This window comes from Nannospalax galili, unplaced genomic scaffold (genome assembly GCF_000622305.1).
Source record: "Nannospalax galili isolate Female #2095 unplaced genomic scaffold, S.galili_v1.0 scaffold663, whole genome shotgun sequence".
Classification (NCBI taxonomy): Eukaryota; Metazoa; Chordata; class Mammalia; order Rodentia; family Spalacidae; genus Nannospalax; species Nannospalax galili.
Window position 1 is genome coordinate 7,334,058 of NW_008351881.1, and position 21,989 is coordinate 7,356,046.

The 21,989-nt window shown below is 36.8% G+C and overlaps 1 protein-coding gene across 9 annotated transcripts in view; it reads right to left on the reverse strand.

The window, feature by feature from the left end:
• Positions 1–21,989, reverse strand: part of Nfib (nuclear factor I B) — a 236,925-nt gene that overhangs the window by 18,011 nt on the left and 196,925 nt on the right. For 3 of the 9 annotated variants that reach the window (XM_029553906.1, XM_008848828.2, XM_008848830.3), the window contains exons 8-11: positions 18,432–18,616; positions 14,484–14,649; positions 11,249–11,331; positions 669–757 (exon numbers count right to left, since the gene is read on the reverse strand). In XM_029553906.1, coding sequence (XP_029409766.1) covers positions 669–757; positions 11,249–11,331; positions 14,484–14,649; positions 18,432–18,616 — 523 coding nt within the window. The remainder of the gene's footprint in view (positions 1–668; positions 758–11,248; positions 11,332–14,483; positions 14,650–18,431; positions 18,617–21,989) is intronic. The other 6 variants (XM_008848829.3, XM_008848832.3, XM_008848831.3 and 3 more) reach the window with 6 other exon arrangements.

Consider the following 21,989-nt stretch of genomic DNA (forward strand, 5'->3'; position numbering starts at 1 on the left):
AAGCTACCTGACAATTACTTTTTAAAATCAATACATGAGACAAAACTATTTTCAAATAATTTTCATAGCCAACCAAATAAAATAAATCATATCAGTATACAAATAGAAATTAAAATTAATTAAAATTTCATCTTTAGCTACAGATTCTAATAATCTTCTTACTCCAAAATGTATGGGTGCTGTTGACAACAGGTAAATTGATTGACCTGAAATTTCCCTTCTAGTTTTCCCCCTCTGGAAGAAAAATAAATGATACTAAGTAAAAAGGCTTAGCGTTAGGAGCAGAGAGAAGAGTTGAGGTTAGGAAATGTATATAATGTGGAAAAACAGTGTTTTAGCCTCACATAGCTGAAAAATCTTGCCTAAAGCGATGATTTCATCTTCAGGCCCTTAAATCTAAATGTCAAATCACACCCCTCCCACTCTCACCAAAAATGTTATAAATTGTACCAAACATTTGACAGTATTGAGAAATTCTAATGATCAGTTAGCATATGCCATAATCCCAAATTAGTTTGATGCTGCATTTAAATGAGAAATAAAGGAAAGGGTAGGGAAAAGGGATGGTATAGCCAAAACAACTGAACTTTTAACTAATTAAAAACAAACACTATAGGTCATGTAATTTTTAGGTGTAAGTGTAGGGTTGGAAATAATTAAAATGTTACCTTTGCCAAGTAATTCCCAATGTATCCTCACTGGTACTGGGGTATAAATGCCTGCCGTTTTGATTCATGGTCCAGTCACAAATCCTCAGCTGTCAATTGAAACCTAGCAGTCAGATATGGATCGAGCAGTACTACAGTTTTTAGTATTTAAATGTATACATGCAAACTAGTACTGTACATGGTATTAACCTTACGTTCCCAAGAGGCAACTTAAAGAAAACAAACAAACAAAAATCTTAAAAAAAAAAATCTTACTTTATAAAGCAAAATTCCTCGACTTTTTCTTAGAAAAAAGAGCGATTGAAATATGCTTCTCTATTAATTAGAGCATTCAGAGAAACAAGTGCTTAGAACATAACAATTAGCCATTATTAGAGCATAAACTGAGCTGAAATAAAAGAAAATGTTAATAATGTTCAATAGAGAGATATATTTTAGAAAGAAAATAAAAATGAGGTTTTCTTCTATGCAACATACCAAATTATCTGTACTATGTAAAATAATCAGTAACTTTAAAGCATGCAGCTTGCAAAACAGGAAGACATGCAGTTTGGAGGAGAACGGCCCCATCCTACAGACATTCACCCTCACACAGGTAGAGAAGCTTCAAGGTTTTACATGTTTGTTATCTGCATTTTACTTAATGTGGCAATGTTTAGAAAGAGTTGAGAATGAGTTTTACTTTTATGTGAAATTCAGAGTAATGGCATTTTAAATGCTTCACTACATTTGAAGAAAGTGTGGAATGCACCAAACGAACACAGGCTGAGACAGATTCTTCCCAGGCTTCTGCATCATCAGCTCTGCTCTTCAGAGCTCCTTCTCGTAACCTTATCCAGCTCTGTTTGCTTAACAGCTGCCCTACGTGCTAGCAGATTTATTGAAAAGATATATTGCTTATTTTTATGCTTAAGAAAGTAAACTTATCTGGCTTTTGGGGTGGGGGTGGGGGGGCACACACCAGAGAATCATAGTTTTTAACCTTTTGAGAGCCAGGCTGTAAATTAACTGCATCTTGCTTTGAAAAAAGACTGTCTTGCTGAATCCACTAACCTGAATTGCTGTTGTTTGTGAGAATTTCTAGATGATGATTGAAGCCAAATGCATTTGAACTTACAACAAACTGTTTTAATCTATCTTAAAACACAGCGGCTGAAAAAGTGGGCTATCATGAGCTTTCACCCTCAGGCTTAAGTTTCTACACAGGCTAATAGGGATTTTGAACTTTCAAAATGATGGCTTTTGTTCCAAAAACATAACCTGAAATTTCTAAGGCAAGCTTAAATTACTTTGATATTTCAAGTAAAAGTACTTGTATGAAGAACTGAAAACACTCCCCTTATGCAGAAACACAGAGAGATACAGATTGATGCATGGGTAGGTTTTGTTCGGGTTATGTACTATAAAAGTAGTCATAAATCAGTAAATAAGTCAGAGAGAGAAAACTGAATATTTTTAAAATAGGCCATAATACTTGCACAAAGGAAAAAGATACATACTTATGCATTTTTAAAAAGATGACATATTTCTGCTATTTCAAAGAAGAAAATCTGTTTAGTCTATACTGTGTAAGAAGCAATATGGCAAGATTATTGGGGTAGAGGTGGGTGACAGAATCTCACTATGTAGACAAGACTGGACTTGAACTTGAGATCCTTAGCCTCTGGAGGGCTGGGATCCTTCTCTCTCAGCTTCCTGGGTGCTGGGATTACAGGCATATCCATCCAGCACAAGATTTTTCGGAAATTTTTATTTATTTTTATTTTATGTCTATGAGTGTTATGCCTAAATGCATGTAAATGCACCCTTGTTGTGCAGTGCCCACAGAGGACAGAAGAAAGTGTCAGATCCCCTGGAACTGGAGACAGCTGTTAGCACCATGTGGGTGCTGGGATTCAAACCCAGGTCTTCTGCAAGAACAGTTAATGTTCTTAACTGCTGAGCCATCTCTCCGGCCCCTGAAGATTTTTTTTTTTTAATTCCCTAAGAGGGTCTTCAAATCAGAAATTCAGTGGGGGGTACACTTGTCTATTTTCAACAAAAACCAAAGTAAAACATATTTCAAAATATGAGTACTGAAAGGGAAAAGCTTCTCTTGTATGACAATGACTCCAGGAACTCCATCAATTCCACTGTTAGCTATAAAATTGCTAGTTCTGAATCAGGTTAGCAGTTCAAGACAGGAGATGGATATTTGGGCATGCCACATCTTAATCCTGTTAATGATGAGCTTCAGGCTACTTTATGAAACTCTCAGGCTTGGAGAAGTTCTCAGAGAGCTGATACACTTTGACAAAACCAGAAGATCCTGATCCTGAGTGTCACTCAATGATGGACATATTGTCCCACAGATTGGTATCGAGATGCTGTGTCTACCTGGAAGGATGCTTATACAAATTGGGTAGTTGTTATGTTGGTCATTTTTTGGTCTTTTAACTCACTCCCGAAAGTTTCAAATGGGCTACATTTGGCCTCATCCTGAACATTTAAAAATCAACATAATTTTGCATTTTTTTCTTTCCTACATGCACTTTCAAATAGGTTAATCCTAACTGTAACTATTCATTTTCATTTATCCTTAAGATACATATATACACATATCCACATATGTCTTGAAGATATATTTTCTTCAAAACAGAAAAATACGATTAAATATATACAAAATAATCAATGGATATATTTAACAACTTAGTGCCAAAGAAGTTGAGAAGTTGGCAGGATATTAATTGGTATTGAATTAATTTCCATTAATTTACTTAAAATATGAACTATGATTTAAATGTATCTACCTTTACTATAGGCCAGCATGGTCTACACTTCCAGAAATGAATAAGGAGGCAAAGATTCCCTGACACATATTGTCAGTCACTTGGACCAAGTTACCTGAGTAAGAGCTTTTCTCTTAGTGTTTTCTTCGAATAAACAGGCCTTCTCTCTCTCTTTTTTTAACCATCTTGCACCTAATAAACTATCCAATAAAGCAAAAATTTAAAAGCAACAATTAAATAACTAAAATGAAAACCAGCTATTTAATAAAGATTTCCCTGATAGAAATTTCTAAGAAAATCAGTTCTTAAGCATTTTATTTAACCAAGAGACTCTGGGTTGAAGCAATTTTTAAACAGACTTTTCATATTAGAATATTAAAACCAAGTGTATTAGTTAGTGAATTAAGCTTCCTTAGGAGATCACTTGAAATGAAATATTGCTATTATAATTCAATGACCCTAAAAATAATCATTTCACTGAAAGCTTTAAGCGAATTTAAAATAATAAGTAATAATCACTTCTTATTGGGGTAGTGGTGGCAGAAGTTCTCTTCTATGAGAGGACACAATTAGGTAATTCAATTGTTATTTTTAAGTAAAATTAAAAGTTTAATTTTTAAAAAATATTTTATTTACTATTTTTATTTTATGTGTATGCGTGTATTGCCTGAATGTAAGTGCATGAGTGTCGTGAAATGTCCAAGGAAGACAGAGGAGGCCTTCAGATCCCCTGGAGCAAGCATCAAGAGCAGTAAATGCTCTTAACCACTGAGCCATCTCTCCAGCCCCGAAAGTTTAATTTTAAATGGCACAGAAACACATGCTTTTCATTTCCTGAAATTTTCATAAGTTTAAAACTTCAGTGGGTTTTCTAAGCATTTTCTTTTATAAAATAAGAAATGACCTCCTTCTTCCATTGTAATTAAGTTTAAAATGCTAAGTGGTAAGTTAGTTTAGAAACAGTCTGTTGGTGGCATGTATTTGCATGCAGAGGAGGGATTGATTTTTACTTTTTTTATACTCTAAAAAGTCAGACTTGATCATATGCTATCCTCACAAAATACATATTCACATGTCATTGTAATTATTTCATTCATATACACCTACCAATATGAAATTAGATTATCTAGAAAGTTAAAGCCAAAATACATATTAAATCTATTTTGCCCACTATTTAAGGGAGCCTCTAAGGGAGGCTGGAGATGTAGCTCAGGTCCTGGAGTGCTGCCTAGTGCGTGCACAAAGTCCCCAGAGGTGGTATAAGCTTGTCTCTCAGCATTTGGGAAGTGGAGGCAAAAGGATCAGCAGTTGTAGGTCGTCCTCTACTACATACCGAATCAGTCTAAGGCCAGCCTGGGAGTCTCGATTACTGACTTTAGTAATTAAAATGATAAAAATCCATGTAAGTGGAAATATCTAAAGTACTACATCGAATAAAGAAAGAATATGGCCTCCATTCAAGTTTGTTCACTCAGAAGAGGGCCCTTCAATTCATGTATAGGGACTTTGTTTATTAAACACAGAGCATTTTGCTTTGGGGGAGAAAAAATGAAGTAAGATGTCCCGCTTGGCCAGATTCAGCAGGCCATGACCTAAGAGTCTTCCGTGGTGATCACAGCTCACAACTGAACAAATGCAAACAGAGAAATCAACACAGGAAAATTTACCTTTTCAGTTTTTTTAAGGCTTATAAGACCCTCAAGAGAATGTCTTGAAATGCGTTTTATGTTCTCTTGAGTTCCTTCATTTTTCCAGATGTCTCAGGGAAACAGATTTGGGGGGGGGGGATAAAAACTCTTTCGTGGGGGTTAAAAAAAGATGACCACTTCAGTAGTCACGCATCTCTCTGTCTGGAAAAAATTTATTACTATTAAAATTACTAGTAAAATTTAATTACTATCAATTACTTTCTATGGAACAATTAAAATGGACTCTGAATGAATGGTATACAACTTTACTGAACAGGGAGAATGACCGGAATGAAGTTTAAAAAAAAAAAAAATCATCCGGATACCTTAAGTTGCTTTAAATACAAATTTCTGAAGCCACACTTCTTGTATTTAACAGAGTAAAGTTAAATAGGTGTGAATAATTTTTGACAACCAAAACCACCGACCATAAGTCATAAATTAAAGTATTAGAAAATCAAAGGCCCTTTTCTTTCAACGGAAGCTATTCTTTAAGGTTAAATCTAAAGTTTCTAGGGATGCTGGAGACCCATGTGATCCAGCCTCTTTCCCTTTTTAAGATAAGGCCCAGTAGACAAGGGTTATGGCACGCCTGCTCCCATCAGAAGAAGTCCAAGCTCCCGATCCCTCATCCTTGGTACTCACAACCACACAGGTTTTCCTGTCACTGTTTCTGCCCTATTCTGTGCTTCCTGCTGGAATGGTTGTAAATATTACCTTCAGAGTTTCTTCTACATCCCTAAGTCAACAGGGCTTTAACCTTAAATCCTTTCAGGAAAGATCATTTCCTCTTGTGTTTTCTGTTCATGAAACTTAAGGCTGCATTAAACATCACTTTATTTTTACATTAATTAGACTAGTGTATCTGGAGCTCAACCTTCGATAACCAGAAAAGGTAAGCAAAGGAAGGCCAAAAGAGACGATGGAGGAATTTTTAAAAATTTAAAGTTAGCCCCAAACCTAAACATTTGCATAGCCATTATTTTGACTAAAACTTCCTTTAAATGTGTTTCCTTTTCAAGGAGCATATGTGAAAAGTGACCTCTTACCACCTACATACCTACCCAGAAGTCACGTGATACGGTTTTGCGTCATGCGGTCGATTATGATAACAGCTACAATAAGAACGGCCCAAGTGTTGATAGCCTGCTTCCTGCCTTTCCTGAAAAGCTTGCTGATCGCCCACTTGTATCCTTTCCACTGCTTGCTTCTAAAGACTGCCTTTTTAATGGTTTTATGTACCAAGCTTCAGCTTTGCCATTTTTGCCAGGACAAACATCATGAGGCTTTCACTTAATATTGGATTTGCAAAAAGAAATTCTATGGAGGCAATTTCTTTAAAAGCTACTTTGTGTACTTTCAAATTCTACTTTGAAATGATATCAAGAACAACGTTGAAAACATTTCAATATAAACTAGCCCCATGATTGAACTTGAAATAATGGCATTGCATAGTCATGCAAGAGATAGCGCATGCGGAACGAAACCCATGCACTGGGACAGGGAAGCAAGCAATGAGGCCACCCAGTCAACAGCTCTAGTCACAGATAGCACATACAGCAAAGAGATCATTTTGAGATTGTGAAAGTAAGTCTTATTTCCTACAAACATGAGCTGACTTGACTTAACTGTCTCATTTATGGGAGGCAAAAGTGACCCATTTACTCTACCTAAAATCTCCAGCCTGCATCAAAAGTTGAGTGTGCACATCAATGGCTGGTTTGAATGATGCGATCTTTTATGCCTACACAGAAAATTTCTTAACTGTAAATATTTAGCTCCAATTTGCAATGAAGTTTTGTTAATTTAAAAAAAAAAGGTTATACTGATGTGAAATAGTAAAAATTTATGCTTCTAAGTGACCTTCCACTCAACTGTAATGGTGACAAGTTAACTAGATTCTTTTAAATGAACAAATTGTCTATGATGGCAAATTTAAAAAAAAGTCCTCAGATTAGTAAACATAAAGCTTAGCAGACAAGGAGGTAGCACTGATTTAACTGAGTTGTCTCAAACAATTGTTAGACTGGATTATAAAATAATTTCTCTTCTTTCTCAGCAATATCTGATGTTCTGCTAGATAGTTACCATTTTCTCAAGGGGATAAAATTTGGGAGATATGATTCCTGTACTGTCAATGCTGAGGGATGTGCTCTGGGCATACAAATACACACTGAGTATCAGATAAGCAAAGAGATACTGTACTTCATTAAAGGTCTATAAAGGTAAACCAGAGATGTCTTCCACACTTCTGAAAATGCTCCAGACCAAGACAAGACATTCTGTAGTAGAGACCAGAGTTCAGTTTGCTAAAGCAGGATCCAAAGAGTTCTTCAAGCCACCGCACTATCTTTCAGCAGAAAAATTAAGAAAGAAAAGCTCCAGTTGAAGTTCTGGTTTTACAGTTTCTCCCATGCCAACAGTGAATGCTTCACATAAGCCAATAATCCCAAAGACAGACTAGTTCCAGGCCTTGAACAATACCCAAGATTGTGATAAGAGATAGAAGCAAGTCCCGATCAGCTAACAGGAACAAATTATGATTAAGTAGGGAGGAGTGTTTTTAATGGCAAGTTAGCAAGTGGTTTACATGAATCTTTCTGAAATATTTTCCAAAATTATGTCAGTTTATTTTTAAAATTCAAATGAGATAATATTTTCATTGATGAATGAAATACCAATGTCAGAAAAGAAAAGCCTAGTATTTCAAGACAGTTAGGAACTCGCATTAGTCAGAAATAATCATTTAAAAAGAGCACACAAATGTATAATTACCACTAAGAACTGTGTGTAAGAAGTTAGTGAGTATAAAAGCATTTACTCACTATTCAAATTTGTCCATATTGATGGTTTTTTTGCTGTACTTTTTTAATTAGCAAAAAATATGTTATATTTATGGTATGCTTGTAATTTGTTTCTATTCATCTTTTTCCACTCTGTCCCCCATCCCCCATCCATACCCTTCCCCCTCTCCTTTCCATTTTCAGGTCACTGTATCCTATTACCACTCCCTCCTTCTTAATGCTTATCTTTACCCTCTTATAGTCCCCTATCTAATTCAATGACCTATATGCACACTCACTGTCACATATATATATATATATGTACATACACATATTGTATATACATATCTATACACATATACAAAACTTTTAAAAGGGGTTGGAGAGATGGCTCTAAGGTTAACAGGTCCTCTTTCAGAGGGCCCTGGTTCTGTTCCCGGCACCCACATGGCAGCTCACAACTGTGGATGTGTTTTAATATTTTACATTTCAGTTTAAGAACGTTAGTATGATTGTGAGTTAGAAATGACTGTACTGAAAGCTCATCTGTGATGTCATTTCTGGAAAGATTATTAGAAGTTGGTCAAAATTATTCAATAATCTTGGATTTATTGTGAACTTTAATTTATGAAAGCAATATTAAACTTTTTTCAAAAGAAAAAAATGCATGCAACAATGCACATCAATACTTTTCATAACCTGAAAAGATAAATCTTTATAAAGCAACCCACATGAACTGAGGAATGTACTTGGTTAAAATATTTATTCTTAAGGGGTCACGTATATTAAAGGCTATAGGGAATGTTTAAAAGAACCCTCTCAGACTAAAACCATTGCCTAATTTTGAATTTCTCCTAGCTAATATAAAATGATTGATCACCTTTACTTCATGTACCTCTTGATTTTCCTTTTCATTCATCATTGAGTGCTTTAAACCAAATGCATTTAGAACCTGCCGTTAGAAGAGCAGTCTCTTTTAAATCTTCATAAAGTAATGAAAAATCACAGTAAATCACTCTTATTTCTGCCGCAGGAAAGAATAACCTTTACTGAAGTCATTTAAGCTATTTCTCTCTCTCCATTCCTATATAGTAAATGTAAAACTTCATCTCTACTATTCTTAATTTGAAAGGGTGAAAATAGTAGCCTTTAAGTGGAGCCTTACTTTGATAAGATGAAAACATCATGTGACATACATCCATGCTTGTTTTCTTCATACCTCAAAGTCCTAGCTTGCTATGAACTGGCATACTGGATTTCTTCAAATCAAAAAGTGGCACTGGCTTTAATTACATAAAAGACAAATTATCTGCTTGCCCAGTATTTAAGATTTTTACTTGTGAAGCATATGGCTTTTCTTTTCCAATGATTAATATATGTCATATATTACATAAATAGCAACCGCATTTGACTGAAGAAAATATATCCATAACATAAGTGGGCCTCACTCAACACTGCCACTTAAATAGCAAGTGTCAGTCTTTGCACAAAAAAAAACAAAAAAACAAAACAAAAAAACCCCCAGCACTTTTAGAAGTCACATCTATTTCTCAAAATAAAATATGCCCAGAGATCTCTGTCCACAGTGAGGCTCATATTTTCATCGTGCTGAGTTTTCTTGATTTATCTTTAGATAACGTTAAGAGAGAAGTTAAGTTTTATATGAATGAGGTTTTGTGATCATCATTACAGGAGGCCCCAACATTAATCACAATGGATAAAACAAAGCTACGGTGGACTAGGGTGAAGGGAGGGAAGTCTGCTTCTCAAAGTATGGAATTGGTTACAATATTTTTAACGTGTTGAAGACTAAAGGTTAAATAATGGAGATATGCTCTGTGAATTAAAAATTAACTGGAAATTAGAGATGTGTCATAAAGAATAATGTAAATCCCATGACACAAATATTTCTGAAAAAATATTATATGATGATTTTTTAAAGGAGCAAGTTTCTAAATCTATTATGTCCTGCATATGTTTAAAATACACAATGAACACATACATTTGTCAAAAAGAACCATAGTAATTATAACATGTTCATATTACAGCAATTTTAGAGGTAAAAAAGCAACATTCAGAGAACTATGTTGAACAGTTACTGGCTGGCAAAAGCACTCATTATTATTTGCATTTCCATAACTATAGACAGATGTTTGCAGTTACTGCTCACTCTTCTGCTTTGTTTTGCTTCTTAACCTGGCAAAATGTCAGGATCCTAAATAAGCTATCATCTTAATGGTTTTCTCTGCACTCTACATGTCCTGACCTTTCTATACAGTCTACCACCTTGACCTGTGAATTGGGAAGCCTTGGAGAACAGTAAGTAAAAGCAAGGGAGACAGTTCTAGAACAAAAGTGGGCATAAGTACCTGTGTATACGTGCTACATATATGAAAATTTGTATAAACACACAGACAACATACAGATGAAGAGCAAGTTGGTTATGACCAGCTCTTTCTTATGTGCCATGGCTTACTTTTCCCTATGTAATGCTTTGTATACACTTAACACCGCTCTGCTATCAAAACTTGAGAAGAGCAAACATATCCACTGGAAAATATATTTCAATTCTGAAATGTTCGGAATTATTTCTGTGACCCTGTAACTAGAATCGTGGGATTTCTAGATTGGTATGGTGTATGCTTTTGACTGTGGCTAATTTGTTTATAAACCACCATTAATTCTGGCTGTACTTTTTCAGTTTGGGTAAACACTTCATTTGCATTAAATTTACAGCATTAATGAGATGTGAAATTTAAAATGCTACTTGAAACATAAATGATGTAAGAAAGTAGATCCCCCCCCCAAAAAAGTGTTTTATCACATCTGAAATCACTAAACCAATTTAAACCTATTAAAATAGGAATGAACTGTCGCCTGAGAGTTTGGCTTCATAACTCATCCTCCTGGACTAAAATATGACGTGCGGAGTAAAACATCTGGAAAAAATGAAAATGCTTCAAAACACAAATGATGTACTGCTTCTACTCTAGCTGGCCCTAAACTGGTTTTTCCATGTCTGCCCTTGAAAGCTATATAGGCTAGTAAGTTCTCAATATCCAGTAAGACAGAAAACAATCCTCTCTGAAATGCAGCAGTGTTTGTGGATGCTGCCAGTATACGCTAGGAAGATGGAAGAGGCTGAGCCAGTCTCAGAAACTCTCTTCAGATAGGTGAGAAGCAAAGGATGAATGAGAAAAATGTTTGGGAAATGAAATGATCAATTTTGGTCTCAGAAGCCCCGTGAGTCCCATCCTGAGTCCAGATCTGAGAGGCAACATGGAGAAAAGCGCCGAAGCAAAGCGTGGCTACCCCATTACACCTGGGTGAAGCGTGCCCACCTGTTGCTGATGTAGGAAGGATGGGTCTCTTGGGCTTAGTCCCACATATCGATTGGCTTGAGATGTGCCTGAGGCTGTGTAGGCTGATTAAGGAAGAACAAAAACAAAGATAAAAATTGTGAACTGTCAGAATGAACACCCTGTCCATGTACAAGAAACCCAGAGGAGTGGGATTGGCAACCAAAAAAGTGTCTCCATTTCTCTTCTCTTTTGTCTGGGTGAATAGCAAGTAACAGAAAAGAAATGGTAATTGATTTCAAATGGAATATTCCCTTTAAAAATCAATCTATGCAGTAAGCGGTATCCTGTCCTCTGACCTGGGCATCTTTCACTGTTCCTGCAGCTAAGGTCATGTGGTACCGAGGACTAGCTAAACTGGAGTCATTACGCTAGATACCCTTGTCACCTATGTATCAGTGGTCTAATAACGGGATCATCAGTGATGGCCTGTGGTTCTACATGTAAGAGCAGACAAAGAGTGTCAGAAAGTGACAGCTTTAATGACAGGACTTAAGCAGACGTGCTTAATGAGTGTGAGATGAAGTGTTTTACTTAAATGTGTCACTAACACATTTAAACACTGTTCTAGAGGAGGAGTCCAACTTGATTACATCACAGAGAGACTCAGCTTGGTGTTTTCGTTAATATTAAAATATGTCCTCAAGTTTGAAAGAACTATTTTCCGTAAGTATAAAACAATTATCAAATGACTGCTACTGACCAGCAGGGAGCTGACTGCACCCTTTATATATCTGGTCACCAGGTAGAACACATGCTCCTCTGTTGTTGTAGTCTGGTTTACAGCTGCTTTTTGTACAAGTGCTTTTCTTGGCAGAGTGAATTTTCTACAGAAACCTTCTTATGAAATTTTTTGCTTTTTTTTAACAAAGAAAACAAAAAACATCAAACCATTTTCATAGAACTAAGCAAGCCCACTCTTCAATGTCAAATTAAACATAAAAATTTAAGTTTTTGCCAGGCATGGTGGCACATGCCTTTTAATCCCAGCACTCGGGAGGGAGAGGCAGGCTGATCTCTGTGAGTTCAAGGCCAGCCTGGTCTACATAGTGAGTTCCAGGACAGCTGGGGCTACAGGGAGATCCTGTCTCAAAAAGACCAAAAAAAAAAAAAACCTTAAGTTTTACCATACGTTATACTAAGAGCTATGAAGAAAGCTATTTGCTTGGTTTAAAACCATCATACTAATGAAGAATTTAGACATTAATTTCGAGGCTGGCTTTTGAAAAATCAATATATTGGTTCTGTATGTTCACTTAAAAATGTAGTATTTGAACTTGGATACTTTTAGGTCAACTTTTTAAAAACCGAGGATGCTCACAGGTAATGTTTTCATGACTTCTGATCAGAGGGCCTGGCAATCATCCTTCTCCACTCAGCTCCAGTTCCTACGAACTCAGTGTACAGATTGGACAGGCAGAGATGAGCCTTGCCCTTGCCCAGCACTATATCTGGGCTGCTTGGTTTGGTTTTTTCAATCATTAAAAAGAAGTTTCCTTGGCCTCTGTGTTTAATTTTACTGATGGAGCCATTCAACATCCAGTTTTTCATGATCAGTAGTGCCTAGGGAACACAGCTACAAGTTTGTTTGCAGAAATAAAGGTGCTCACTAGCCGAAGGGGTGGAAGATGGGCCAATGAGGCTATCTTTCTATAAGCAAGATATTCCTTTTGACTATGTTATAGATCTTACAAGTCAAATCAGATCTCTTCTTGAACAACCTGGGCATGAATATAGAAATAATTCATTGTGCAACAGGCGGAAGGCAACACCCACAAAGGGCTGTTGATTATTTGGGCTGGATCCTCCCCTCAAGTTCATTTATGAGTTTCAGCACAAAAGCAGGTACCAGAAGTTTCTGGAACTTTGACTTTGATCACTTATTCTGAGATAGTCTTTTAACTACTTTTTTTAAAAACGTGTTTTTTATGTGCTTTTATTTAAATTGCTGTCTTGGCTCAAAGATGCTGTGATACTTTTAAAACTTGCATATAGTGTTTTAGTGATTGTAATGTACACAGTAAACCTTTTAAAAGAAAAGTCTCAGCCATCTGTGCATTCAGGAAAGTGCTCACTAGGATAGGACCCCTTGCCAATGAACCAATTACTAAGCATTAATGATTAGTGATGGACATCACAAACCTATCTGGATTTATTAGTTTACAGGGGCTTTTGAATTTTAAGAAATAAATACTGAGTATTCACTGTGCACTTAAAGTACTGTCCATTTTTTTCTTGCAAGTTTCTTTGTAGGTTTTCAAAAGTCTTCCCAGTGGCTGAAATAGAGTGAGCCGCTGGTGTCTCTGATGGTATAATTTCGCAAAGATTTCCTTGCTCTTGAAAGAAAATTAATCAGAATATAAGACACACGCATCATTGTAATGGAACATGCTAGCTGCTCCCAACTGAAATCTTACCATTGGCCAACCTGTGCATACCATTTCCAGTTTTAAGAAGCTAGACGTTTGGGTGAAGCCAATTGAAAATGTATTCTTTATATACCTCTGAGCATTCTACATGACGAAGCCAAGGAATCCTTTAGCTTACTGATGTATGCCATGTAAGGGCACTGTCTGAATCCCTGACATCTATAATGCTGTGTCATGTGAATAAGCATAGGATCTGATGTGCCATGATAGGAAAACAGCCAAGAGATTTAAGGAAAAACATTGCAGATAATGAAAGTGTAGGTACCTCACACGTGCCTAACACTAAGCTTCACAATGTTCTTGCATGCACAGTATACTGCGAGACTGCTTCTAACAATGATATAGCCTACAGTGAGGTAAACATGTAATTGTCTTACAGAGGAACTGATTTCCCTGGCCTGGTGGAGGCACTTGATTTCTAAAGGAATGTTCTAATAAGTAACAATGTCCTAATCTCTCTTTCAGTGATGTAAAACCTTGTATATTGTGTGATGCTATTCAGTGTAATTTCAATGTACACCTTGAACAAGCAGGCATGGGTTATTACTTTCATTATGGCTATTTCCTCAAAAACAGATGCTTCTCCCTTTTCAAATGTGATGTGCTGATGGAAATTTGAGAAGAGAGAGCATGGGGCAGTTGGGCCACATACATGCCTGCTAGTTCCACCAAAATGAGAAATCTCCATCTGGTCAGGTAGCGGGAAAAGTTGCTGTGCTTTCCACCTCGGATCAGATATCCAACGGTGCCTTTGATGGACATTTCTCATTTCCTACAGAGATACTTACTGGTTGCTGTAGGTGAAGCTGCCTCACCTTCAGTGGATGTAGTGATGGGTTTAGTATCTGTCATGGTCAGGGTCACAGGTCGCACTGCACTGGGATGGGGAGAGGGTGCCAAGACAGGAGTGAAATGGCCAGGCACTTTCCCTACTACTTGACCACTGCTGTTAGGCTACAAAACAAAAACAGAATGCTGGGTGAAGCAAACCAAAAGGCAGTCATCTCGTCCAACAACTCCACTCAGCACAGGCAGGCATGTGGATTCTGCACAGTGTGGATAAGCGCCACGCAGGCCTTCTCAAGTCCGCGCTGGATGTCAATCAATGGTTAGTAGTAATAAGCAGAAACAGTATGTAAAGAAAAGCTTTCATCTTCAAGGTATGTTATAAAGGTGATTTCCTCTTTATGACACCCCAAGGAGTTGAGTAGACTTGACCTGCTCATGTCGTCAGCCAGAAAACTCACACAGAGCCTGTGATGCTTGGCTACAGCTAAACTGGAATTCCTGAGTGAATTATCTGTGGTAAGAACCCAGCAATCCCATGTTCTGCTCTACAGTTTTCAGACCAAGTCAGTTGGCCTTTCAACCCAATATTTTCCTCCTAGATGATGATGTCATTGACATGAGACACAAGAATGTCTAAGAGAGGATACATCCAGCTCTGGTTTCCTTCATTCATAGTCAATAGTCCACCTTTCTGCATGCAGGACTCTAGCTTTCTCTCACACACAGCTGTCACAGACACACATAACAGGCTGTTTAGACTCCAGTACCAAGTCAACTTTTAATGACTTACTAATATAAGCAGGGAGATGAGATTTAAAGTACATAAAACTTCAGGTGCACAAAAGATACAAAATATTCAGCTAGGTCTGACATGATGCTTAGGAATAAAATTTCCTAGGACTGTCATGCACTGAAGGGGACGCGAGAATGGCCAAAGGCCACTGCAACTTTTATTCTTCTCTTGCCGTACACGGGGTGTTACACAGAACATTCATCATTAGCATTTGTGAGAAGTAACTGTCTTATTTCAGAAAAGATGTTATCACCTGAGTTTTCGCCCCTAGAAAGAAAAATAGTTGCTGTGGTAGGAGACAAAATCCTAACGACCCACACTATTCAAAGAGATCCTGGAATTTACTACTCCAGACAGACTCATGTAACGATTCTTCATGGGACAGTCTTTCTAACAATCATCTAAGTCATTCTCTACAAATTTATGGTCTTCATAATTCCAACTTTTAAAATCGAAGACAGTAATGAAATAGAGTATTTATCTAAATAAATTCAGTACATGAATTCAGAGAAAGACAGCTAAGGGCACTTAGATACTGGGACTTAAAGCCATGGAACAAGTCTTTTGGGGTTACTGAGGGGTCACTTACCCTATTTTATAAAGAAAATGGACTTCTTGAATATCCTGACCATTCACCATGGGTAATTTTAGTATTTAACTTTATGTCAAAAAAATTAACCAGAGTTTTCCTCTGCAGAAACCTAAGGAAGAATTCTATCTTTAAACTAATTTTATTCAAACTATTTTATTGACTGGCATGACTAGCACTGGTGCAGCAGTAATGCAGTTAATCTCCACATGGCTGTGAGGAAGCATAGGAATGTCAGTTGCTTAGCAATCTGAATTGGTGCAGCACTGGGGGAGGCTGGGGCTGGAGGAGTGTGGCCAGCAGCTCCCTTCTTCCCATTTCCAGCACTGGAAAGGTGCTTACCAAGAGTTCTACTTTGGAATGTATATGAAATAGTTTGAGCTGGATTTGAACAAAGTGTTTCTGCAGTTTCCTATAAAGGTTTATTTTGTTTTTTAAGGTCAGTAGTAGTTTGTTTTTAAAGCACACCATCATCAATTTCTGGTAATGGGAATATAGCAAATAACTACTTTGGGTGTGTCCTTGGAAAGAAGAAAGCTGTCATTTAAGCACTGGCCAATGGTGAAAGTGTTTCTATATAGTGTTCACCAAAACAGTTTGTACCTACCTGGAGCAGGAGTCAAATGATAAGAAATGTAAGGAAGTACTGTCATGAAATATATTAACTAGTGCAGTCTGTGCACTGTCTACTGGAACTGCATGAGCATGAACCAAGGGTTCTCCCATTTAAAGTAGTAGAAGGGAAAAGAGGAAGCCCATGCAGACTTCCAAAAGTCGAGGTCAGAAGAGTAGGAGGGTTCACTGTCAGTTTTCTATTAGTTAAACAAATGAAGCTAAGTTATAAAGCCTCCATCTTTTGGGGCTGCTATTAGATTAAAAAAAGAAAGGTGTTTTATCTGAAGATGAACCACATTGGTAAAGGATTACCCTCCTTACTACACTGTACCTTTTATACAGAATCCTGAGGGGTTTGCTTTGTTTTTGTCTTTTAACTGAGATGAGGGTGAAAGTATCTTAAAAGGTGGACCTTTACCTTGAAAACATGTAGAAAAAACTGAGAACAGAGGCAAATTATCACCTAAAATGCTCTTTTAACTTATAAAGAAATCAAAATATCTGTAAAACAAGCACTGAATAATTAAAGAAATGGGTAACACTAAGGGCCTGATTTTAATTTGCATAATTTTTCCCCTAACAGTGCCTAATTAAGACATCAGTTTAAAAAAAAAAAAAAAAAAAAAAAAAAAAAAAAAAAAAAACCAATGGAACTCTAAGATTTTCCACACTGAATTAACGTTAAGGACTTTTAATGGATGTCTTAATTAGACTTTGTTATTCATGGAAATTCTACACAAATTAAAATCAGACCTTGTGAACACTGTTCCCAGCTGAATCTAGCAAAATTCTCTATGGAACTACGACTCTGAATCCATACTGCAACAGCAAATTTCATTTCTAAGCTGGTATAGTAAGATCTTACTCTCTTACTTATGTGTCATTAGTGTCGCTGTTCTTACACCATTTGGACACTTTTTTTTGAAACACAAATGAATGTTTAACCCAAAATGCATTATTTCATTTCATATAACAGTCAGTAGAACTAAAAGCAACAGGAATTCTCTAAGTAATACAAAGGGTATTGTATATGGTGTTGTTCAAATTAAGACAAAAGTTTTTTTTTTTTTTTAATGTACTCTAATTTTAGTCTAATTTAACAGTGGTGTCATTGAATGTTGTGAAAATCCCCCAAAGCATTCAAAGTGATAAGTGGACAAGAGTCCCTGAGCTAAAACAGCAAAACCTACTATTAGACCATAATATCAAAATTACATTAGCATCCTAGATAAGTACTGACAGAACCATTTTTTTGGCACAAAAGCAGCCTACTTGACTGTGCAAAATCCTCCTGGCCAAATCCCTATGAAGTGACATCCCTTGAAGACGCCACACTTCCAAGGAGGGAGAGCTGCACATGACTCACTACACTTACACAACGAAGTACTAAAACTAATGCAGAATGTTTACGAAAAAATAAAAAAGAGACACTCCTAGAAATGCTGCCCATTATTAAATGTAAGTCTCGTCTCTGCAAAGAACAGTCAAGGAGTCATCAGACGCCGAAAATGTTTGCATTACTGAAGCTTATTTTAATGCTGAATGACTGGCCTATAAATGCAGCTCTAAGTTCTTCTGTGTGTGTTTATTTTAGCACATACCTTGCTCTTGCCTGAAATAAGCACTTTGTCTCTATGTCAAACCAGGTAGTTCAGAGGTGCGAACTCCAACTCAAGAGTTTTTTGGCATAAACTTTCCCTTCAGTCAAGGAAAATTCAAAACATTAAACCAAAAACCTCTTCACAAATTTACCCCTTTAAGGCAACACATTTCCTACCTGCCATTCAGCCACCTTTAAATAAAAACTTACTGAGTCATCAAGAAGCTTTCTGAAGCTGGATTGCAAGGCCTGATGTTCTGCCAGACGCATTCTGACTAACTGTCATGCCTTAGAGTTAGACCTGTCCCATGTCCCCTAGACTCTACGTGTATTTTCTCTCTTATTTTTACCTGGCTGGTTTGAGGACTGGACGGGTCATAAGAAGGTACATAGTTCTTCAGAGTATCCTGAGGATTCAGGTGGGGAGGATATCTGATTGTTGGATGAGAAAAGTAGCTGGATGGAGCTGGAGGAAGGATAGCTTGTGTTGGAAATGGCAACGGCGAGGGTGGAGGCGGAGTTCGAGTTGAGATGACTGCAGGACACACAAAAAAGAGAGATTAGCCGGTCAGCCGGTAGCCTCATTGCGTCATTCCATTCCCGCCCTCACGAACACTGGAGAACTGCAGAGCCCATGAGTGTTTACTTGCTCCCGTAATAAAATAAACTGCCCTTCACTTGTTTTGTTCTCAAAGCTAACACTGTGGAGGACACGGAGACAAACTCCACCCAGCATAACTGACCCACCTTGCTTTCTAGATCCATGGAGGATTACTAGATAAAATACCTGAGTGACTTCCCATCAAAGACATGATCCTTCACTCTACAATCTTTGTCTCCCTAAATCTAGACTAAGCACTCACTGGGGGCAAGAGATCCATGTTTTTCACTAAAACTCAAAAGAGAAGTATAATTCAATTTCAAATGTCCTCTCTCTTGATATCCTTGACAATCATTTAAAAGGAAAGCCAATAATAAACAGACAGAAAGTCATGAATGAAGACCAGGTCACTGTGTAAGTACTGCTGAACATTAGAATATGGCACCTGGACTCTTCCTACTGGAAAGTCTTCCTTTCAAAACTAAAACAGAATAATATAATTTTTAAAAGTTATTTCTATGCATATGAATGTTTTTGCTGACATGTATGTAAGTGCACCACCTGTGTGCAAACTGGTAGAGACCAGATGGGGGCATCAGATCCTCTGGAACTGGAGTTACAGATGGTTGTTAGCCACCATATGGGTGCTGGGAACCAAAGCCAGGTCATCTGGAAGAGCAATCAGTGCTTTTAACTGTTGAGCCATCTCTCCAGCCCATTCTGTGACTATTTTTATTACTACTTTAGCTGTTATCATATTAAGGTTCAAAGACGTTACTGAAGTAAGACCAAAAATGAAACCCACAAAAAATATTCATTTAAATTTTTATGGAGATAGGGACACTAAGTAAACCATATATTTTACAATAATGAATGTTTTATTTTATAGTGGGAAGTAATACATATGCAATGTGGATAATGTTCAATTGTAACTTTTCAACATGAGCATGATCATAATATTTAATTCTGAAATTATTCCTATTTGAAAAATGGAGAAAGAATATTTTCATCATTATATCTATAGAGTTGATTAAAATAATAAGGTATTATATCACATATTATATAATACATAATTCTTAAATTTGAAAAATGGAGAATGATTATTTTAGCCATTGTCACTATAGAAATGATTGGAATAATTATAATAATAATAATAATGTACTAATAGTAATACTAATAATTACTAATAAAGACAACAAAGTAATAAATGTAGAAGTAAAAGTTAAATGTCTATTTCTTTAATATTTTGACCTAATATTTATTTAATGTTTTATGAAACAACTTAGTACACAATATGAAAACTAAATTCTTTTAATGACTCTAAATAAAAAATGACTACCTTAAACTTTGTAATTATAAAAAGAGAGTTTTATAAGATTATTATTTACCCCCCAAAATTTTTCAGGGCATATGAAATTTTAGGGATGTATACCATAGAACCAGAAATTTAGCTTAACACTCCAACTCTGCTACCAGAGTGCCTAGGAGACTGCCCTAGGCCCAGGAGATGAAGACCAGCAGGGGCAAGGAAACAGGACCTGTGGTTCAAACTTGTATCCTGTGTAATCTTTCACACACAGACTCCATCAAAGGATGCAGCTGTGGAGAACAACTGCTTGCTTCCTCTTAAAACAAAGTGCTATTGAGGTATTACTTTATTTAAGATGATACCCCTTTGAAAGATAATTTAAAAGAAATATTCAAAATTGGTCTTTTTTTTTTTTATTTAGAGGGTAAGTAGTCTTAATCTCAGCTCAATTAAACTACATACTTTGCTCACATGTATACATAAACTCTGTGGGATATATGTATATTGTTCCCTCTTGGTCGTCTGAGCCTGAGGAGCAGTTTTGTCTTACTAGTTCTTGGAAAACACCTCTTTTCAACTGTGTCAGTTGCAGTTCAAGTCTGAACTCAAATCAGTCTGGAATCTGTAGTTGTCCTGACATAACTGAGAAGAGTTTTCTATTTCAAAATGAAACTGAAAGTGGCTACCTTATCAAAAAGTCATTCTAGTCCTTTGAAAAGAAACCAAAATATAAGACCAAAAATATTTTACTTCATTTTGAAAGGAAACACACACACACACACACACACACACGAGTTTTTGCTTCCATTATTGAAATTCCTTCCAGATAGTCTTTCTTACTCTAGTCTTGCTCCTTCCAGGGCAATCTTTATAGTTCTATGTGAATGACTTTTTGTGGCGGACGCCTGTAGTCCCAGCACTTAGGAGGCAGAGGTAGGTGGGATCTCTGTGAGTTCAAGGCCAGCCTGGTCTACATACTGAGTTCTAGGACAGCTGGGGCTACAGGGAGACCCTGCTTCAAAAAGACCAAACCAAACCAAACAAAACAAAACAAAACAAAACACAAAACAAAACAGTGCAATTGTGTTAACTTCTCTGCTAAAAGCCTTTTGTTGAGTTCCCATTGTTTCTAAAATACACTCCCAGCAACTTCACAGATCCATGGGGTCCTCCTAGGTTTCAAGCCCCAGTCCTGGTCTACTTTGCAGCCTCAGCACCAGCTATATTAGAAGTTGTGGGTCCCTGGCCATGTGGCAGTTCCTTGCTGCAATGACCACGTTGCACTGGCACCCGATGCCTCATCTTCCTCCTGGCTTGCTGTTCCTTCTGGTGGTGAACTCACCCTTCCAACTTAGATTAGGATGTCTTTCTTTCAGGCATCTAAGACTTCTTCAAATATCTGGTCCTATTTGGATTAGATGCTTGGCCAGTGATGGGTCCTCAGGCCTCTACTATATTATAAATTCTTTAAGGACAAAATCTTTATCACATGACTAAGGTTCCTACCACAGGAGACTAACTCTGTGTGTACTAACTGCATAGATTACCTGGTATGTTAGATACTTAAGTATTTGGCAAAACACCAAAGTGTAAAGTTTATTCGAGAACTTTCAAATTTCATTATATAAAAATACCATTTAATTTTTTTCAAATGTAGAAGTATGAATTCTTAATCAGATGTAACAATGTACAGATGACATCACTTCTAAATTTCATTTTTTTCACTTATCTCACAGCCCAAACACTTGATGCAAAACTGCTCATGCCACTACAGTTTTCATATTCTGATTCTAGCTTCACAGTTTCCTCAGTGATAATAAAGATCAGGGATTTCTAAGCATAGCAATAATAAATGACAACATATACTTAAAAAACCTCATGTCACAGCTTGTGAGTAAAGATGAAAACACTGATTCAGTTAGGATGAAGGTTGTGTGACTAGTAGTTAAAACAGTAAGAGTAGTATTATAAAGATTTATATATAAAACTTTTAGTGGA